The 18,566-nt window shown below is 41.3% G+C and overlaps 1 protein-coding gene across 4 annotated transcripts in view; it reads right to left on the bottom strand.

Moving 5' to 3' along the window:
- Luc7l (LUC7 like) overlaps positions 1 to 18,126 on the bottom strand; it is a 30,255-nt gene extending 12,129 nt beyond the window's left edge. For 2 of the 4 annotated variants that reach the window (XM_028756439.1, XM_028756437.1), the window contains exons 1-5: positions 17,973 to 18,126; positions 15,938 to 16,032; positions 13,284 to 13,382; positions 7,145 to 7,255; positions 5,990 to 6,133 (exon numbers count right to left, since the gene is read on the bottom strand). In XM_028756439.1, coding sequence (XP_028612272.1) covers positions 5,990 to 6,133; positions 7,145 to 7,255; positions 13,284 to 13,382; positions 15,938 to 16,032; positions 17,973 to 18,033 — 510 coding nt within the window. In that variant the 5' untranslated portion in view covers positions 18,034 to 18,126. Of the gene's footprint in view, positions 1 to 5,989; positions 6,134 to 7,144; positions 7,256 to 13,283; positions 13,383 to 15,937; positions 17,089 to 17,972 lie in introns of all 4 variants that reach the window. The other 2 variants (XM_028756441.1, XM_028756440.1) reach the window with 2 other exon arrangements.
- Positions 18,127 to 18,566: the final 440 nt, after the last annotated feature.

The raw sequence follows: 18,566 nt of genomic DNA, 5'->3' as shown, positions 1-18,566 counted from the left end.
GAACAATCTCTCACTCTGCCTCAAAGCAAAATACATCAAACAAAAAGAAACCAGGCACACTGTAACTAGTTCTTGAACTCCAGTTAAAACACTGCTGCCAAATCATTGAAGAAAATCATTCCTTTTTTTTTTTTTTAAAGACTGGTCACAGATAGATAGATAAGATAGATAGACAGATACAGATAGACAGACACAAGCAGCAACACTATAATCTATAACTCCCCAAGATGTAATTGTCTTGGCCTAATTGCATGCACATACACACACATGCGCACAGATACAAATTTAAACAGAAAGAACATCTCCATGTGCACCAGTATCCAGGAATTCTTCCAGGTAATGGCCTAGAAAACCCTGTGACAGTAGGTATTTAAGAACAAGTCAGCCTGGTCTACAGAGTGAGTTCCAGGACAGCCAGGGCTACACAGAGAAACCCTGTCTCGAAAAAACAAGCAAACAAACAAAAAAGAACAAGTAACCACTTTAGAACAATTTATAAACACTCACTAAAATTTCAGAAACTACCATTAAATGTTCTGTGTGGATAAAATAGAAGCCTGTAGCACTAAAACATCTTAGTTAGGCTTACTATTGCTATTTGATACAAGTCCAAAAGCAACTTGGGGAGAAAACTGATTTATTTTTATTTGGTTTACATTTCCACATCATTGTCTATCACTGAAGGAAATAAGGGCAGGACCTGGAGCCTGAAGCTATGCAAAAGCCATGAAGAAGTGCTGCTTACCAGCTTACTCAGCCTGCTTTCTTATAGAACCCAGGACCACCAGCCCAGGAGTGCCCCTACTCACAGTAGGCTGGTCCCTTCCACAACAATCACTAAGAAAATGCTTCCCTACAGGCTTGTGTTCTTACAACTAGATCTTCTGAAGGCATTTTATCAACTGACTTTGCTCTGCTCAGATGACTACAGCTTGTGTCAAGTTGACATAAAACTAGCCAACACAGGGACTGGTGAGATGGCTCAAAGCCTCTTCCAGAGGTCCCGAGTTCAATTCCCAACAAGCACATGATAGCTTACGACCACATCTATAAAGGAATCTGACGCCCTCTTCTGACATGTCGGCTGTACATGCAGCAGAGCACTCATGTATTAAATAAGTATTTAATTAAAAAACCTTAGCCAGAACAGATTTATACCCAGTAACCAAATATCATCAACAATTCTAAAAGATCCTAGTTTATTTCAAGGCAGCTAGGGTTAGAGAACAACTTGAGTTCTCCCCTTTTACCACGATTTCCAATAAGTGGTCAAACTTATGTGGCAAATATAGGTCACTGATTATTTTTTAAAAAGATTTATTATTTTGTATGTATGGGTACTCTGTCTGCATGCACACATATGTCCAGATGAATACATGGTGCCATGGATCCCCTGGAACAGACGGTTATGGGCTGCTATGTGGGTGCTAAGAATTGAACACAGATCCTCTAGAGGATCATCCAGTGCTCTCAACCACCTAGCCATCTTTCTAGTCTATCGTTTATTTAATTAAAAAAAAAAAATTTTCCCCCTAAAAAGATTGCCTTTGTGTCCCTGGATGGCCTTGAACTCAAAGAGATAAGCTTGCCTCTGATCAGTGGTTCTCAACCTTTCTAATACTGTGACCCTTTAATATAGTTCATGTAGTAGAACCCCACCAGCCATAGAATTAGTCTTGTTGTTACTTTCTAACTATAATTTTACTACTGTTATGAATCATAATGTAATAAATACCTGTGTTTTCTGATGGTCTTTAATGTGACCCCAGTGAAAGGGTTGTTTCACAATCCTTGAGGGTCACAACCCACAGGTTGAGAACAGCTACACTAGAATGCTGGAATTAAAGACATGCCATCACCCTCAGACTACAAATTATATTTTCAAGTGTCTTGTTAAATTGCCCAATCTGACCTTGAACTGATGTGACTCTCCAACCTCTCCTGAGGGACTACAGACATGCTTAAATTCTAGCCCCCTTTAGGGCTAGAGAAATGGCTCAGTGGTTAAGAGCACTGGATGCTCTTTCAGAAAACCTAGGTTGGACTCCTAGCACCCACAAACATCCAGTCCTAGAGAATCCAATGCCCTCTTCACACCTCTTTAGGCACGTGGTAAGCAGACAAGCAAATAAAATATACATACACATTAAAAACATCCTTATTATTTAGGTCAGGCTGGCCTGGAATGCAGGATTCTCCTGGCTCAGGCTCACTGAAACATCTGGTATGGGCTACTGTGCCCAGCTTATCATCTTAAAAATCAGTTCCAGAAATGAAGAGTGCTGGGGTAATCTGCCCCCACAAATATTTTATCAACTATCTATGAAGGTGTGTCCCTCTATTCTCAACTAAGTGCTGGCAGGATATATGGTATTGTCACTTCTATAGTCCACAATATCTGCTTTCTATACATACTTCCTCACCTGCCCAAAAAGAAGATTCTCTCAAGAGTATCATGTTAAAAAGCAAGCTGCCATGGGGAAGGGCAGTGTTCCTAATCTGGCCAAAAGGCAACACTAAGATATGGAAGGGGCATAGTCCTGGTACTGATTGGTTCAGAATGAGTAAGCTGTGGAATCTCTCCCCACTGTGCTAATAGATTTTTTTTTTTTGTACATGAAAGGAATGTAGCAGCTGGGCAGTGGTGGCGCACGCTTTTAATCCCAGCACTTGGGAGGCAGAGGCAGGCAGATTTCTGAGTTCGAGGCCAGCCTGGTCTACAGAGTGAGTTCCAGGACAGCCAGGGCTACACAGAGAAACCCTGTCTCGAAAGAAAAAAAAAAAAAAGAAAGGAATGTGGCTTTTGATAAAGAGCTGGAACAGAGGAGTAAAACAGAATAGGTAGGGCACGGAAGTGGACTGAGTAGCTGTGGGACTGCCATGGCAAAAAAGGCCAGATGTCTCTGATGTCTCTGTATCATTATTATTAAACCCCAAGCAGGAGCCCTAAATGTCCCTGAAAAAAAGAGCTAATGAGTACACTACACCTAATCATCAGAGAAGGAATTGTGGCTACAGAAGAACAGCAGGATCTCTGCATTATTTCTTATATTTTTTGCTTTTAACTCAGGGCTATGTGTGTGTATGACTGTGTAGGTGTATGTGTCATGGGAAGAAAACATTCAGGAATCAGTTCTCTCCAGGACTCAAACCCAAGTCACCAGGCTTCTCCAGCACAGGTTACTTATCCATTGAACCACTCGTTAACTCATATTTCTTACAACAGAATGAGCTTGTAACTAGCAGAATTAGAGTTGTAGGGCTGGAGAGACGGCTCAGTGGTTAAGAGCACCACCCCCTGCTCTTCCAGAGGTCCCAAGTTCAATTCCCAGCATCCACATGGTGGCTCACAACCATCTATACTGGGATCTGATGTCCTCTTCTGGTGTGTCTTAAGACAGCAACAGTGTACTCAATGTACTCACATACATAAAATAAATAAATCTTTAAAAAATAAAAAAGACTTAGAATTGTAACTAGTAGACTAGAATCAGAGCTGATGTTCTGAGTGGTGCTGATGATGGGCAGAGTGGTAGAGAACTTGTGAAGCATACACAAGGCCAAAGGGGTCATTCCCATCCTCACAAAAATAACCAACAGGCAAAATAATTCAAAAGAAAGAAGGGCTGGGAATATAATACAATGATAGACCAAAATACCCTACACACCAGTCTGATAGAAGCAATTTCTCAAAATGAGGTGCCTCTTCCTGAGAGGACTGTAACGTGTCAAAAATGACAAAACTTCTCAGTACATGGAACATTTCCCTAGCATGCATAAGGCCATAGGTTCAAAGCACCACACACATTTAAAAAGTTCCACAAACATTCTAATTGAAAGTCATTATCAACATAGCATTATAACTCCCTATCCCACTCTCCAATTTCTTTTTTGTTTTGTTTAATTGGATATTTTATTTATTTACATTTCAAATGTTACCCCGTTTCCCCTCTGCAAACCCCCATTCCCCCCTTACCCTGCTTCTATGAGGGTGCTCCCCTACTCACCCACCCATTCCCTCCTCACCACCCTAGCATTCCTCTACACTGGAGCATCAAGCTTTCACAGGACCAAGGGCCTCCCCTCCCACTGAGGCCAGATAGGCCCCTTCAGTCCTTCCCCTAACTCCTCCACTGGGGCCTGTGCTCAATTTCTATACCACTAGAAGAGGCTCAAACAGTAGAACAGGGCTGTCAAATCTACTAACTTGAATTTGATCTCTGAGACTTTTCATGGTGGAAAGAAAATTGACTTTGAAAGCTGCCCTCTGACTTCAGCACCTACAATAGCATATGCACCTGTGTACACAAAGTAAAATGTAATAAAAAAATCTTAAGAAAAAGGGTATTACAGATCTGATCACAGAATATTTTATCTATTACTCAGATGAGGACTCCCAAGGTACCCTGATGCTGTAGTAATCAACAATGCTGGGTTTAACAAGACCAACAAGACTATCTAACGGCTTTGTTCTACACTAGTTACAGAAATAGTACTTATTGTTGGGGCAACAGTTACAACCATGGAGAAGAACAAACAACAGGTAGGGTGGGGGCAATTCCTCCAGGAGTCCTGGTCAGAGGCAGCCATGCTCTTCCTCTTTCATACACCCCTGCCCCCAATCAGGTAGACCAAAAAAGTCTTAAGAGCAAATGTAAGCTATATAAAAGATGGATATAGGTTCTTTAATAAACTTTCTAAAACCTAAAGAATATACAATACTTTTATTGATGTAAACTGCAACATGCAGAGTGACAATGATGTTGAAGTGCAGGTATAGTAATGGTAACACACCATTCTGGGAGCAGGGCGCTGACAATGGGATGCTTTAGGTGATAATTTGGAAGTTTCTGACCCAATCTTAAATTTTCTGAAAACTTGTGACCACATTAAGTTATAAAGATTATTATTTGAAATAAAAAGAATATAGAAATGGCTTAACATTGGCCCAAATACACTAATTTGTTAAATTAGTATCACTCCCCTAATGCCACTTTTCTTCGTTTTGAGGCAGACACTCAAGCAGCCCAGAATGGCCTCAAACTTACTATGTAGCCAAGGCTGGTTTTGAATCCCCCCCCCCACTTTTTTTTTTTTTAATTTTTTCGAGACAGGGTTTCTCTGTGTAGCCCTGGCTGTCTTGGAACTCACTCTGTAAGACCAGGCTGGCCTCGAACTCAGAAATCCACCTGCCTCTGCCTCCCAACTGCTGGGATTAAAGGTGTGCGCCAACACTGCCCTTTGATTTTGAATTCCTAATCTTCCTAGCCCTCCCCCAAGAACTGGGATCATAAGTGTGTCCACTGTGACTGAACACTAATACTTCTCTTACCTTAAAACATTTCTTAGCTGGGAATAATGGCTGATACCTGTAACTGGCAAGCTCAGATAGAAGGATTATTTTACATTACAGATCAGCCAGGGCAATAAAGTGTGACCATGTTTAAAAAAAAATCAAAATAATGGGGCTGGAAAGAAGGCTCAGTGATTAAGAATGATTGCTTCTATTCCAGGACTTAAGAACTCACATGACAGCTCACAACCAAAAAATTAACTCCAGTTCCAGAGCCATTTGGTCTCCTGGAGGAACTAGTCAGATATCCACATGGTATACATATATGTAGGCAAAATACACATTAAAAAAAAAATAGCCAAGTGGTGGTGGTGAATGCCTTTATCCCAGTACTCAGGAGGCAGAAACGGGCAGAGTTTGAGGCCAGTCTGATTTACAGAGTGAATTCAAGGACAACAAAAGCTATACAGAAAAACCTTGTTTAAAAAACAAACAAAATGTTGAGATACACATACATTCATGTATACACACACACTGACACACAGAGAGCCAGGTATAGTGGGGCAAGTCTTTAATTCTAGCATATGGGAGAAGAAGCAGGAAGATCTCTGTAAGGCCAACCTGGTCTACACAGCAAATTTGAGGACAACCAGGACTATACAAAGAAACCATGTCTCCAAGTCTATAACCACCAACCTCTGCTTCTTTTTTCTTTGCGCGAACTTTTTCCACTTCCATAAGAATCTTCTGGGATTCATCCACATTTCCTTCAGCTCCTAGCTGCTCAGCTTTAGCAAGAAGTTTTCCTATTTCTTCATTTAATTCATGTACTTTTTCTGCCTGGAAACAGAGAATCAGATACCGAATATTAATACAAAAGAACCAAGTATCTCTTTTTCTTGCTGCATGTCTGACCTATTCCTCTGAAAATAAACATCTTAAAATCCAGACTCAGCCACACTTAAAGACTTAAAGCTCAGTGGCAATGTAGCCAATGATCCAACATTAGGATGGAGGCTGAGAGGGTGGTTAGAGGTATCATGAGTGCAAGATCACTCTCACATAGCTGGTTCAAGGCCAGCTGGAACCATAAAATGCCCTGTGTCAAAACAAAACTATACACCCTTACTGTCATTACACTAGACTCTAAATAAATCAACATGCTCCACTGCATGCTGGTTTTGTTTTGCAATGGCTCACAGACTGTCTTAAAATTGACACTTTAGAAGATACACTCATCTGCATAATCTTTTGTCTTCTGGGTACGGATACTAAAATGTCAAGGTTTAACATAAAAACTTAAGCCGGGCGGTGGTGGCGCACGCCTTTAATCCCAGCACTTGGGAGGCAGAGGCAGGCGGATTTCTGAGTTCGAGAGTTCGAGGCTAGCCTGGTCTACAGAGTGAGTTCCAGGACAGCCAGGGCTACTCAGAGAAACCCTGTCTCGAAAAACCAAAAAAAAAAAAAAAAAAAAACATAAAAACTTAAGATGCAAGCAAAATATCCAATTGCCAGGACTTATCAACACAATAGCATCTTTTTTTAGTTAGTAACTGCATACAGCCTAAGAAATTTTAACTAGATCCGCATGCCTTTAATCCCAGCACTCAAGAGGCAGGCAGATCTCTACAAATTAAAAATTGGCCTAATCAATCTAGTTAGACCTTGTCTCGAAAAGAATAAAAAAGAAAGGCAGACAGGGAGGCATACAGGTTCCTGTGACTCACAAATGCTTGGTCACAGACCCTGTCTCCAATGAAAACAGTCAAGATGGAAAGCACCATCTATTCCGAATCCTCATCTAGTGTGAGGGTAAGACAAAAAGTGAGTTATAGCAGTTACTTAATATACCTTGGCAGAAACTTCTGCACTGATTTCCTCCTGTGTTTCAGCCAGCCGCTTCTTGGCAAGTTCAGTTCTCCGATCACACTCTGCAATGAAGGATTCTAAGTGATCCATAGCCTAGTTTGGGAAAAGCAGAGTTATGATCAGTACTACACAGTTTTTCATTGTGTGGCTTTTACTTGATGAGTGCTGGACATTAAACCCAAGACCATAAATATGCTAGGAAAGCACTCTACTAAATTACATCCCCAGACCAGTTTCCCCTGACAAAATCTCATAGACCAGGCTGGTCCAAAATTTGGTATGTATTCTAGACTGGCCTTGAACTCACAATCATCTTCTTCTTTTTTTTTTTTAAATTGGCAACTTAGGATGCAAAGTATTTTATTTTAAACTTCTAAAGTTTGAACACGAGATAGCCTAGTTTAGATGAGTTTCCAAGCTGAAGGCACTTGCATGGAGCTCAGTTTCTGCGAACTCACAATCTTCTTGCCTTATCCTCCAGAGTGCTAGATGACAGGTGTTCACACCATATTCTGCCAACACTGCATAGTCTTACCACCTATGCATGTAACAAAAACACAAGCCTGTATTTATTTCTTTGTTTGGTTGTTGTTTTGTGGGCCTAAAATTTCCCATATACATTAGGCAGGCACATCTCTGTGAATTCTGGCCAGCCAGGGTTACATGAGATCTAGTCTCATAAAAAGTAATTGTAATTCCTATCTCTGCTACTGGTATTTGTAGTGACAGCATGAGCTAATATTCTGCTTACCAATTTATTATGATTGCTTTGTCAAACCAAATGACTGACTTACTTATTTCCAAACTAGTAGAAGGATCTTCAACTCTCTGTAACATTACCAAGTGAACTAAGGGAATTGCTTGGCTGGTCAAGTGTTAGCTGTGCAAACTTAAGGACCTAAATTCAATCCCTCAAAAGTATACATATGCCAGCAACTACCAGCCTGATCTACTTGGTACATCCCAGGCTAAATGAGAGACCCTGTCTCGAATAACAAGGTGAGGAGCTGGAAAAATAGCTTAGTGGGTAAAAGCACTGGACACCAAGCCTGATTAATCTAAGTTCAGTCCTTGGAACCCACATAATGCAAAGAGAAAACCTATTTCCACAAATGTGTGTGTGCGTGTGTGTGTATATACAAGCAAATAAATGTAAAAACAAAAAATATTTAAAAGTATATAATCGGGGGCTGGAGAGATGGCTCAGCGGTTAAGAGCACTGACTGCTCTTCCAGAGGTCCTGAGTTCAAATCCCAGCAACCACATGGTGGCTCACAACCATCCGTAATGAGATTGGATGACCTCTTCAGGTGTGTCCGAAGACAGCCAGCGACAGTGTACTCATAAATAAAATAAATAAATAAATCTAAAAAAAAAAAAAAAAAAAAAGTATATAATCAATAAAAATTTAAAAAATAAAAACAAACAACAACAAAAATCCCACAAGTGGATACCATCTATCGAAAAACAGCCAAGCTTGTCATCTGGTCTCCACAGGCACATAGCAGAAGGCTGAGGCAGGAGGATTATTAAGAGTTAGAGGCCGAGCCTTGTCCACTGTTTTTATTTGTTCCTATTTGGGCAAGTTGTTTTAAGTCTCCAAAAGATACATTTCTAGGTTATTAAAAGGTCCAGTCAATCAAAAAAAAAAAGAATCAAGAGGCCAATTTGGGGCTATAGTCTAAGATAAAGAGAGGTATCCCACATGTTAGAGGGGAGGTGCAGTTCAGAAGTTGTTCAGTGGCTAATAAGGACTTTGCCAAGAAAGTATGAAGTATTAAGACTGAATCTGTTTCCTAGAACTCTTATAAAATGGTTAAGAGACAGCTGGGCAGTAGTAATGCACACCTTTAACCCGAGCAGGAGGAGGCAGGCAGATCTCTGTTGAGTTCTAGGCCAGCCTGGTCTACAGAGCCAGTTCCAGGACAGCCAGGGCTACAGAGAAACCCTGTGTCAAAACAGGAAGAAAGGCTGGGCAGTGGTGGCACATGCCTGTAATCCCAGCACTTGGGAGGCAGAGGCAGGCGGATCTCTGGCCTCGAACTCAGAGATGGGATTAAAGGTGTGCACCACCACTGCCCAGCTAAAAATAATTTTTATGGATGTTTTACCTGCATGTACATCTACGTACACCATGTGTGCAATGCTGTCAAAGGCCAAAGATAGTATGAGATTTCCTGGTATTGGGGCTAAAAACAGTTCTGGGTCACCTTGTGAGTGCTGAAAAATAAAGTCAGGTCCTCTAGGACATTCATGTCTATAGGCCCCAAAATAAAATTCAAAACTAAAAAAACTGCTGAGCAAAAAATTAAGAGATAGAGGAGAGAGGGGGAGGGATAAAAGGAGGGAAAGAAGGAAATAGGAAAAGGAGGAAGGAAGGGAGGGAAGGAAGAAGGCATAAAAGGAAGTGGGAAGTAGGAAGGAAGGGAGGGAGGAAGGAAGACAGACAGACAGACAAGTTTGATGGCTCATGCCTTTGATCCTAGCATTCCAAAGGCAGAGTCAAGTGAGTCTGAGGCCAGTCTGGTCTATATCAAGTTATATTAAATGCCTTTAATCCCAGCTCTCAGAGGAGACAAGAGACAGGCAGATCTCTGGTTCAAGGCTAGCAAGGGCTACACAGAGAAACCGTTTCAAATAACCAAAACCAAAAATAAAAATTACTGAGCCTGCTGGAACATACCTTTAAATCCTAAAAGAGACAGGAGAATCTGAGTTGAAGGCTAGCCAGGGCTATATAGTGAGATCATGCCTCAAAAATCATTACATAAAATATTTAAAAATTAGTTAATACTAGCTTGGGAGGAAATTAGTATGTAGAATGCTTACCTACTAGATACAAAGCCCTGGGTTTGATCCCAATCGTGTCATAAACCCAGTATGGTGGAAAGCAGAGGGAAAAGGATGAGAACTTAGCTATCCATCAAGATTGAAGCCAAACTGAGCTACATTAAATATCTCAAGAGAAGGATTATTTTACATATAAAGGAAGTAGACCATCCATGTACATATTACAAAAAATCTGGCCGGGCGGTGGTGGCGCACGCCTTTAGTCCCAGCACTTGGGAGGCAGAGGCAGGTGGATTTCTGAGTTCCAGGCCAACCTGGTCTACAGAGTGAGTTCCAGGACAGCCAGGGCTACACAGGGAAACCCTGTCTCAAAAAAGAAAAGGAAAAAAAAAAAAATCTGTCTTAGTTTAAAGGATTGTTATGCAGGTCAATACTGATGTATAACTGAAAAACAAAAAGGTTATTTAACATGTACATTTACAATGTGAAATTATCATAAAAAGTTAACACACTATCAATCAACCAGGTTACTATACTGGTTGAAATACTATAAATACTTCAGCTCTATTCTCCTACCAAATCTCTAAATAGAACACAATGTCTCAACAAGTCACAAAACTATGCATTAAGTCTCCAAAGTTACATCTTACAATGGAAACTAGGCCCTGTTAGTTGATATTACCCTTTCTTTTATCCATGTATGTGGTGATGGGACAATACACATTTTTAATTTTGTGTTTGTGTATTATAGGGTGCATACACCATGTGTGGAAGTCAAAGGACATCTTGAGGGAGCTTTCTCTTTCCACAATGTAGGCACCAGAGATTAATCTCAAATTCTCAGGCCCAACAGCAGACCCCTATTAATCCATTTTGCCAGCTTCCTTGAATTATTTTCCCCTAAGACAGGGCTTCCCTGTGTAGTCATGGCTGGCCTCAAACTCAAGAGATGCACCTAATTTTGCCTGAGTGCTGGGTTTAAGAGTTTGCACCACCCCATCCTACTCCAAACTCTTACACAGATAAAATGTCTGACTCCTCACCTTGAATTCCTACACAGATAAATGTATCAATGAATCCAAAGGATTGGGAAAAGGGCTCTACATGATAAGTGCCAGAACAGAAGAAAATGTATGTATGGTGGTTTGAATATGCTTGGCCCAGGGAGTGACACTATTAGGAGGTGTGGCCTTGTTGGAGAAAGTGTGTCAGGTTAAGGGTGAGCTTTGGGACCCTCCTCCTAGCTACCTGGAAGCCAGTCTTAGTTCCCTTCCCTTCCAGAGCAAGACAGAGAACACTCAGCTCCTATAGCACCATGTGTGCCTGGACGCTGCCATGCTTCCTGCCACAATGTTAATGAACTAGACCTCTGAAAATGTAAGCCAGCCCCAATTAAATGTTGTTCCTTGTACAAGGTGCCTTGGTCTTGGTGTATCTTCACAGCAATGGAAACACTATCTAAGGCAACATCTATATTTATATCATCTCAAGGTAACAAAACAAGGGGACTGGAAATGACTCAGCAGTTAAGAGGTCTAGAGTTCAGTTTCTCACACTCAAGTCAGGTGGCTCACAATTCTATCATCTTTTGTGGCTTCTGACAAGATCTATAGTCAAATGTATATACCCGACAGGCATCCACATTAACAAAAATAGAAGCTGCGCGTGTGACGCTGTACACCTTTAAAACTGGCATTCAGGAGGCAGAGGTAGGTGAGCTCAGTGAACTTAAGACCAGCCTGGGTCTATATAATGAGTTCTAGGAATAACAATTATGTAGTCAGGTCCTCTAGAACAACCATGTCTCTAGGCCCCAAAATAAATTTCAATCCTGGCTAAAAATGAGATGAAAAAATTAAGACTAGAAAATTTTGGAAGATACAATTCGTTATTCATTTTTTTTTTTTAGTTGCTTGATCCAGAGTTTTCAATATTGTGTGTAAATCATGAACCCCACACTCTTCATAATATACTAATCACTACAAATGTTCCCATTTTTTTCCTAAGATCTTCTACATCATTAACCAGGCTACTTTAAAAAGGCATTGAGTGGAACATAGTAGCTCACACCTGTAATCCTAGTATTCAGGAGGCTGAAGCAAGAGGCTCATTCAAGACAAGCTAGAAAACAGTGAATTCCAGCCAGCCTGAGCTGACAATGTGAGACTTTGTCTCAAAAAAACCAATTAATTAGGAGTCTGGAGACCAGAGATCAGTAGTTAGAAATACCTGTTACTCTTCAGGTTCTATTCTAAACACACACACACACACACACACACACACACACACAGAGCGTACTGGGTGGCTTAAAACTGGATGTTAACTCCAATTCAGGGAATTCAATGCCCTCTTCTAGCCTTCAAAGGCTTCAAGTATATATATATGATATATAAAATATCCATATATACGAAAGTAGATAAATAAAGCTAATATATAAAAATTAAGAGGCTGGAGAGACACCTTAATGGTTAAGAACACTGGATGCTCTTTCAGAGAAGACCTAGGTTCTATCTCTTGCACCTACAAGGTAGCTCACAATCATCTTAATTTCAGTCCCAAGAAACCCAAAACCTATTTTTGGCCTTCAATAGCACCACACAGACAGATGGTACAGACATACAGGCAGACAAAATGCCCATTTAAAAATAAATAAGTAGCCGGGCGGTGGTGGCGCACGCCTTTAATCCCAGCACTTGGGAGGCAGAGGCAGGCGGATTTCTGAGTTCGAGAGTTCGAGGCTAGCCTGGTCTACAGAGTGAGTTCCAGGACAGCCAGAGCTATACAGAGAAACCCTGTCTCGAAAAACCAAAAATAAATAAATAAATAAATAAATAAGTATATTGTCATTTTAGTTTAGTATATCCAAGAGATACAGTCCTATCAATTTTTGAAACCTGACATCTTAAGATAATAGTCTCTTTTGCTAAAAAAAAATTTCCAGGAGCTGGGAATATAGCTTAATTGGTAGAATGCTGTACAGCATGCATGAGGCTCTGAGTTCAACTGCCAGCAGTATACAAACCTATCATGATGGCACATGGCTGTAATTTCACCACTCATTGAGAACAGAATCAAGAATTCAAGACTATAATTGGCTACACAGCAAGTACTATCAGAATGTACTATACGAGACAAAAAAAAAAAAAAAACCAAAACAATGAAATAGAATTCAATACATTAACAGGCTGAGACCCACCTGTTACAGATTAGAACTTAAAAGTGGTTGGCTAAGTGCATATTATTTTGCTTTGTAATTTACAAACATAATATTACTCTCAATAGCAACTGATACTTTGCAGCACTGATAAATCAACATCTTAAAAAATCTTACATCTAATTCAAAAAACAGGTCTCTTTCTTTACTTGCAATTTCATAATCTGCTCGAAGGGCCAAGTCGTGAATTTTGGTACATTCTCCTAAATCCATCCGCTGTGGAGGAAAAAAAAGAAATTATACATTAACACCTATCCATTTTAGAAAGCATGTAATTAATATGATTTAGCATTTCAACTTTCACTGAAATAAGCAATATAGTTTTATAGATAGTAAATGAAGAAAGGGACCAAGGGTAATGGTGTATGTATGCTGATAATCTCAACAGTCTGCAGGCTGAGTGGCGGCAGGATAGCAAGTTTAAGCCCAACCTGGCCTATATAAGACCCTGTCTCCAACAGAAGAAATGGAGGCAAGCACACGTGCACATTTATTTAATTGTAGCACTTGGTAAGGAAGGAAAAGTGGGAGGGTCAGGAATGGAAGTCATCTTTGGTTTCATAATAAGTTCAAGGTCAGCATGAACAACATGAGACTATATTACACAAACATGAACTGAGATTGAGATATAACCTAGAAATGTATTTTTCTCATTTCATTTTTTAAAAATATTTCGCCAGGCAGTGGTGACCTTTAACCCTAGCACTATGGAGGCAGGCTGATCTCTTGAGTTCCAGACCAGCCTGGACTCCACACAGACCCCAAGTTAGCCAGGGCTACATAGTGACCCTGTCTCAAAATTTCAAAAACAAAACAAATTGTATCAGCTTTTGCCAATTTTACTTTTATTTTTTCATTATCCAAGCATTCAGTTAAGAAGAGATATGGGTTTGATAAGGACAAGAATAGAGTATTACAGCTTTCTAGGCAATCCTCAAAATCCTCACTAGTCAAGATGCTCTATGTCAGGAGAGGTAGTGAACAACTTTAATCCCAGCACTTAAGAGACCAAGGCAGATGGATTCTGCAAGGAAGTAGCCTAGTCTACATAGAGAGACCCCATTTCCAAAAGAGCGAGGGAGTACATAAAGAAATCAGGTTTGGGGGGCTGGAGAGATGGCTCAGTGGTTAAGAGCACACACTGCTCTTCCAGAGGTCCTGAGTTCAATTCCCTGAAACCACATGGTGGCTCACAACCATCTGTAACAGGATCTGATGCCCTCTTCTGGTGTGTCTGAAGACAGCTACAGTGTACTCATACATAAAAATTGTAAAATATGTAAAAGATATCAGGCTTTAGCAATTGTAGCCTGGTCTACAAAAAGACAGCCAGGGCTATACAGAGAAACATTGTCTCAAAAGACTATGTCTCAGGGGCTAGGTGACCAGTGACCAGTAACAAGAGGACAAAATCTACTATCTTCTTGCTTATGCATGAGTGTATTCACACACACACACATACACACACACACACAGACTAAATACTACTATAGAAGTTTTAATCCATGATTCACCAGGAAATATTTTCTTTGGCACACATATTTTCATACAATCAAAACATTCCTCATAACAGCTACGAAAGTCTTAAACTGGACTTTTTCACTCTAAGTGGTTGAAATATGGCAGATGACTCTCTTCACTGCTTAATCTTAAATGTAAATTTCAAATGAAAGCACATTTCCTCAAAACTAGCATTTATCTGTGTCATTCAGAGTCTACAGTTATTGGTTGGTTAGTAGATTTCTTGAGTTACAAAAGTATGTAATCAATGTGATCTCCACTTGATTTTTATTTCATATTAATGGCTGATAAGATGACTCAGCAGGAAAAGCCACCCGACAATCCGAGGATTCTCCTCAGATCCAGAGGATTCTCCTCAGATCCAATAGGGGTTACAGAATCATTCCTCCCAAGTTGTCCTATGACATCTACATGAACAACCTTGGCACCTATACAGATACACACAACAAATACACACTCAGTATAAATAATAAACAAATAAGATGAGAACAGGGGCTGAAGAGGTGGCTCTGCAATTAAAGCACTTGGTCCTCTTTCAGGACCTAGGTTCGGTGTCCTGCACCTATATCAAAAAGACTCAAAACCACCTATAACTCCAACTCCAGAGGATCCCATGCATTCTTCTGGCCTCTGTGGGCACCTGCATGTACTCAGCCCTACATTCAAAATTAAGTGTGTTTGTATATATGTATACGTGAATATACATTTATGTAAATGTGTATGGATATTTTGCTTGAATGTATGTCTGTGTACCGTGTACATGCCTGGGTGGAGTTAAGACAGTTGTGAGCTGCTGTGTGAATCCTAGGAATTAAAACTGAGAGCTCGTGACCATGGAGGCATCTCTCCAGCCCTGTAACTCTTTATACACAGTATAAAGTGAGTGTTTCAATAATTCTAATCCTAACACTCGCATTTTAAACATTACATTATTCAATATTAAGGCTTAATTTTTATTATTTTTAAATTATGTATATGCCTGTGTCCGGGTATGTGCACATGAATGTAGTTGCCAAGAGTAGATGCCCTGAAACTGGAGCTACAGGTAGTTGTTAGCCACCACGTGGGGCCTCTGCAAGAGTGACAAGTGCTCTTCTCACCCACTGAGCTACCTACCTCTCTAGCCCCAATTATGCAATTTTTTAAAGACGAAAATATCTCTCTTGGGTTCTATAGTATAAATATATATTACATCTACTCCACCCCCCCTTTCTGAGTGATCTAATCATAAAAATCTGGAATGCACCTACCGTCCCAGCAAGGATGTCATGGGGGCAGCAGTCCAGAAGGTGACTCTTGCAGACACGGTCATCTGTAAACTTGACCCTCTGTCTGGTTTCATCTCCTGAAATTCATTTGTGGTTTTAAATAAAGTATTATTTCATTCACTACACAAGGCTATCTGGTAAAATTAATACACCTGGATGATTTGCAGACTAGTATCTCTGTACTCTTCCCATCATATACACTAAGAAACTGATCTAAAGATATTTACAATTGGAATAAAATACAAATAGTTTCTAAGCTAAGTATTTTATGAAGAAGCACACTTAACCACACCTAACTCCATCGTTAATTCATGGAGTTAGAAGTAGGAGTGAGCAACAGAAGGCATCTGCCCAAATTTATATATGGGCAATAACACATCAAGACCAGTGTGATTAGTGCCAAGAATCCACCACGGATCCTCACAGCTGCTAATCTCCACCAACCAAAACTATTCAATAATCTCATTGTTTTTTGTTAGAGTCAAATTAATAGGCAGTATTTTACCAAAAAAAAACAAAAAGAGGAAGAACGCTTTCAAGCTCTATCACTGACTTAAATATCTCTACACCTTTTCTTCTTCTTCCCCTTTCATCCCCACCCTTAAAAAGGACAGTTGGCACCTGGGAGTCACTTTAACAAGACAATACCAAAGAAAGCAAAAAGGAATCAGGTTAGTCAATACACACTGTGAACTCCAACACATACTGTACCCATCTGCAATCTTCAAGAACTCAGCTGCAGAATTTTATGCCCGCTGTTGAAAAGTTTTAAAGGAAAAGTTTTCTTGCCCACACCTGCAGTAAGGAAGTCAGGGGGAATGATACATAAAAGTAAAGGCAAAGTGGTATGTGACAAATTTTAAGGCTATCTGTGTATAGGACACAGTGCTGTGTAATAGTCAAGGAGGAATATATTTCAGGATTTGCAAGCATCCAGGATTAATGTAGTGTCTTTTTACTGAAAATGTTTTCTTTCTAAACTACACTTTTAAAGTTACTTGTGGGGAAAAAAAAAGCAAACACTTTTTTGTTATAACAGCTTAGAAATTGGTTGTGACTCACGGCTCGATGAACATGAGGCTTTTCTGCAACTCCCTTGCAGATTGATGTAGGCAGGCAAAGATACACTGAACCTTTATAAATAAAATAGAGGGGCCACAATTGTTCAGTTTGTATGAAATAAAAATATGGGAAGCAATTCAAAAGCAACTCAACATACAAAGAAAGCTAAAAGCACTTATTGACCTACGAAATGGTGCAAAGAATCTGCACAGCCCTGTGAAATGTGCCAGTGTGAAATTACAAACTTCATTACTTTAGTAAAAATGAAAACACAAACCGCAGCAGGGATCTAGCTTTGCTAGAATGCAACTAACTGCTTTTTCCTGAGACACCACTATGATCTTGCACGCCTCCTTACAGAACCAACTACCTAACGAATGCCAAGAGGTGACTAAACCGAGGCTAGTCTGTGAGGCAGGGGAATGAAGGATGGGAAGACTAGAAAAGTACACGGAGGGAACCCACGTTAGAAATGCTCATTTGCGGCTCCCCTTGTAACCGTATGGAGCAAGAACGCCCGGGTTTTCGAAACCCGTCCAGCTCCTTCGGGGATCGCCTCTCCTCCGAGGAGTATCAGAGAAATTCCGCCACCCGGCAGCCAACACCCCGGAGCCACGCTGGTTCCAGCCCTTCGCCGACGCTCCAGTATGCCCGGCAGCGCCGAACCGCGGTGCCGACCAAGAGAAATTCGCATGACGGAAAACGAGAAGGGGGACAAAGCCCCACAGTCGGGCCGGAATCTCGGGAAGGAGGCAGCCAGGACCAGAACACCAAGGCCGCGGCAGACTCGCAGGCCAAGCAGAGCAGACAAAGGCCCGGAGCCTGGGGTCCGTAAGCAGGGGAGGGAAATGGCGCCCCGCGCAGGCGCACGCTGTCACGGCCCTCACCTCAGGCTTCCAGGCGGCCTCGCCTTACTCCCACCCCGCCCAGAGCCTGGACCGCTGCTCAGACTCACCGTCCCGAGCCGTGCCCATGAGCTGGTCCAACAGGGCCCGCATCTGCGCCTGGGCGGACATAGTGGCCAGTGGGGACGGCCGGGAAGCTCCTCACAACTCAACAACAGAAACGGCAAACAGCGACGACGAAAGACAATCCTATCCGCCTGAAGCCCGCACGGCACTTTCCCGCCGCGGAGAATGCTGGGAGGAAGTTCGTAGGCGTTGATGCAAGGCCTGTCGGGAAATGTAGTTTGTAACACCAAGAATAGCTGAGTAGAGCGGTCACAAGTTGTTCTGAAGACTAGATCAACTAATCTTGGTTTTGGGCGGTCGTGACGCGGGACTGTAATCTCAGTAGCTTGGTACCCTGGGGCAGGATCTTGCTTCAGAGTTCAAGGCCAACGTCCTGGGTGTCGGGCTACCCTGTGGAAGCATGGTCCTTGTGAGACTAAGATCCTGCCTCCTTTTAAAACAGAAGGGCTGGAAAGATACCCGCAGCAGTTAAGAACCGGGACTGCTCTTCCAAAGGTCCTGAGTTCAATTCCCAACAACTACATGGTGGCTCACAACCAACCATCTGTAATGGGATGCCCAGTTCAGCTGTGTATGAA

Source organism: Grammomys surdaster, unplaced genomic scaffold (genome assembly GCF_004785775.1).
Source record: "Grammomys surdaster isolate TR1022 unplaced genomic scaffold, NIH_TR_1.0 126121, whole genome shotgun sequence".
NCBI classification, from domain to species: domain Eukaryota; kingdom Metazoa; phylum Chordata; class Mammalia; order Rodentia; family Muridae; genus Grammomys; species Grammomys surdaster.
The sequence above is the reverse complement of the archived record's forward strand: the minus strand, read 5'-3'. Positions and strand labels throughout refer to the sequence as shown.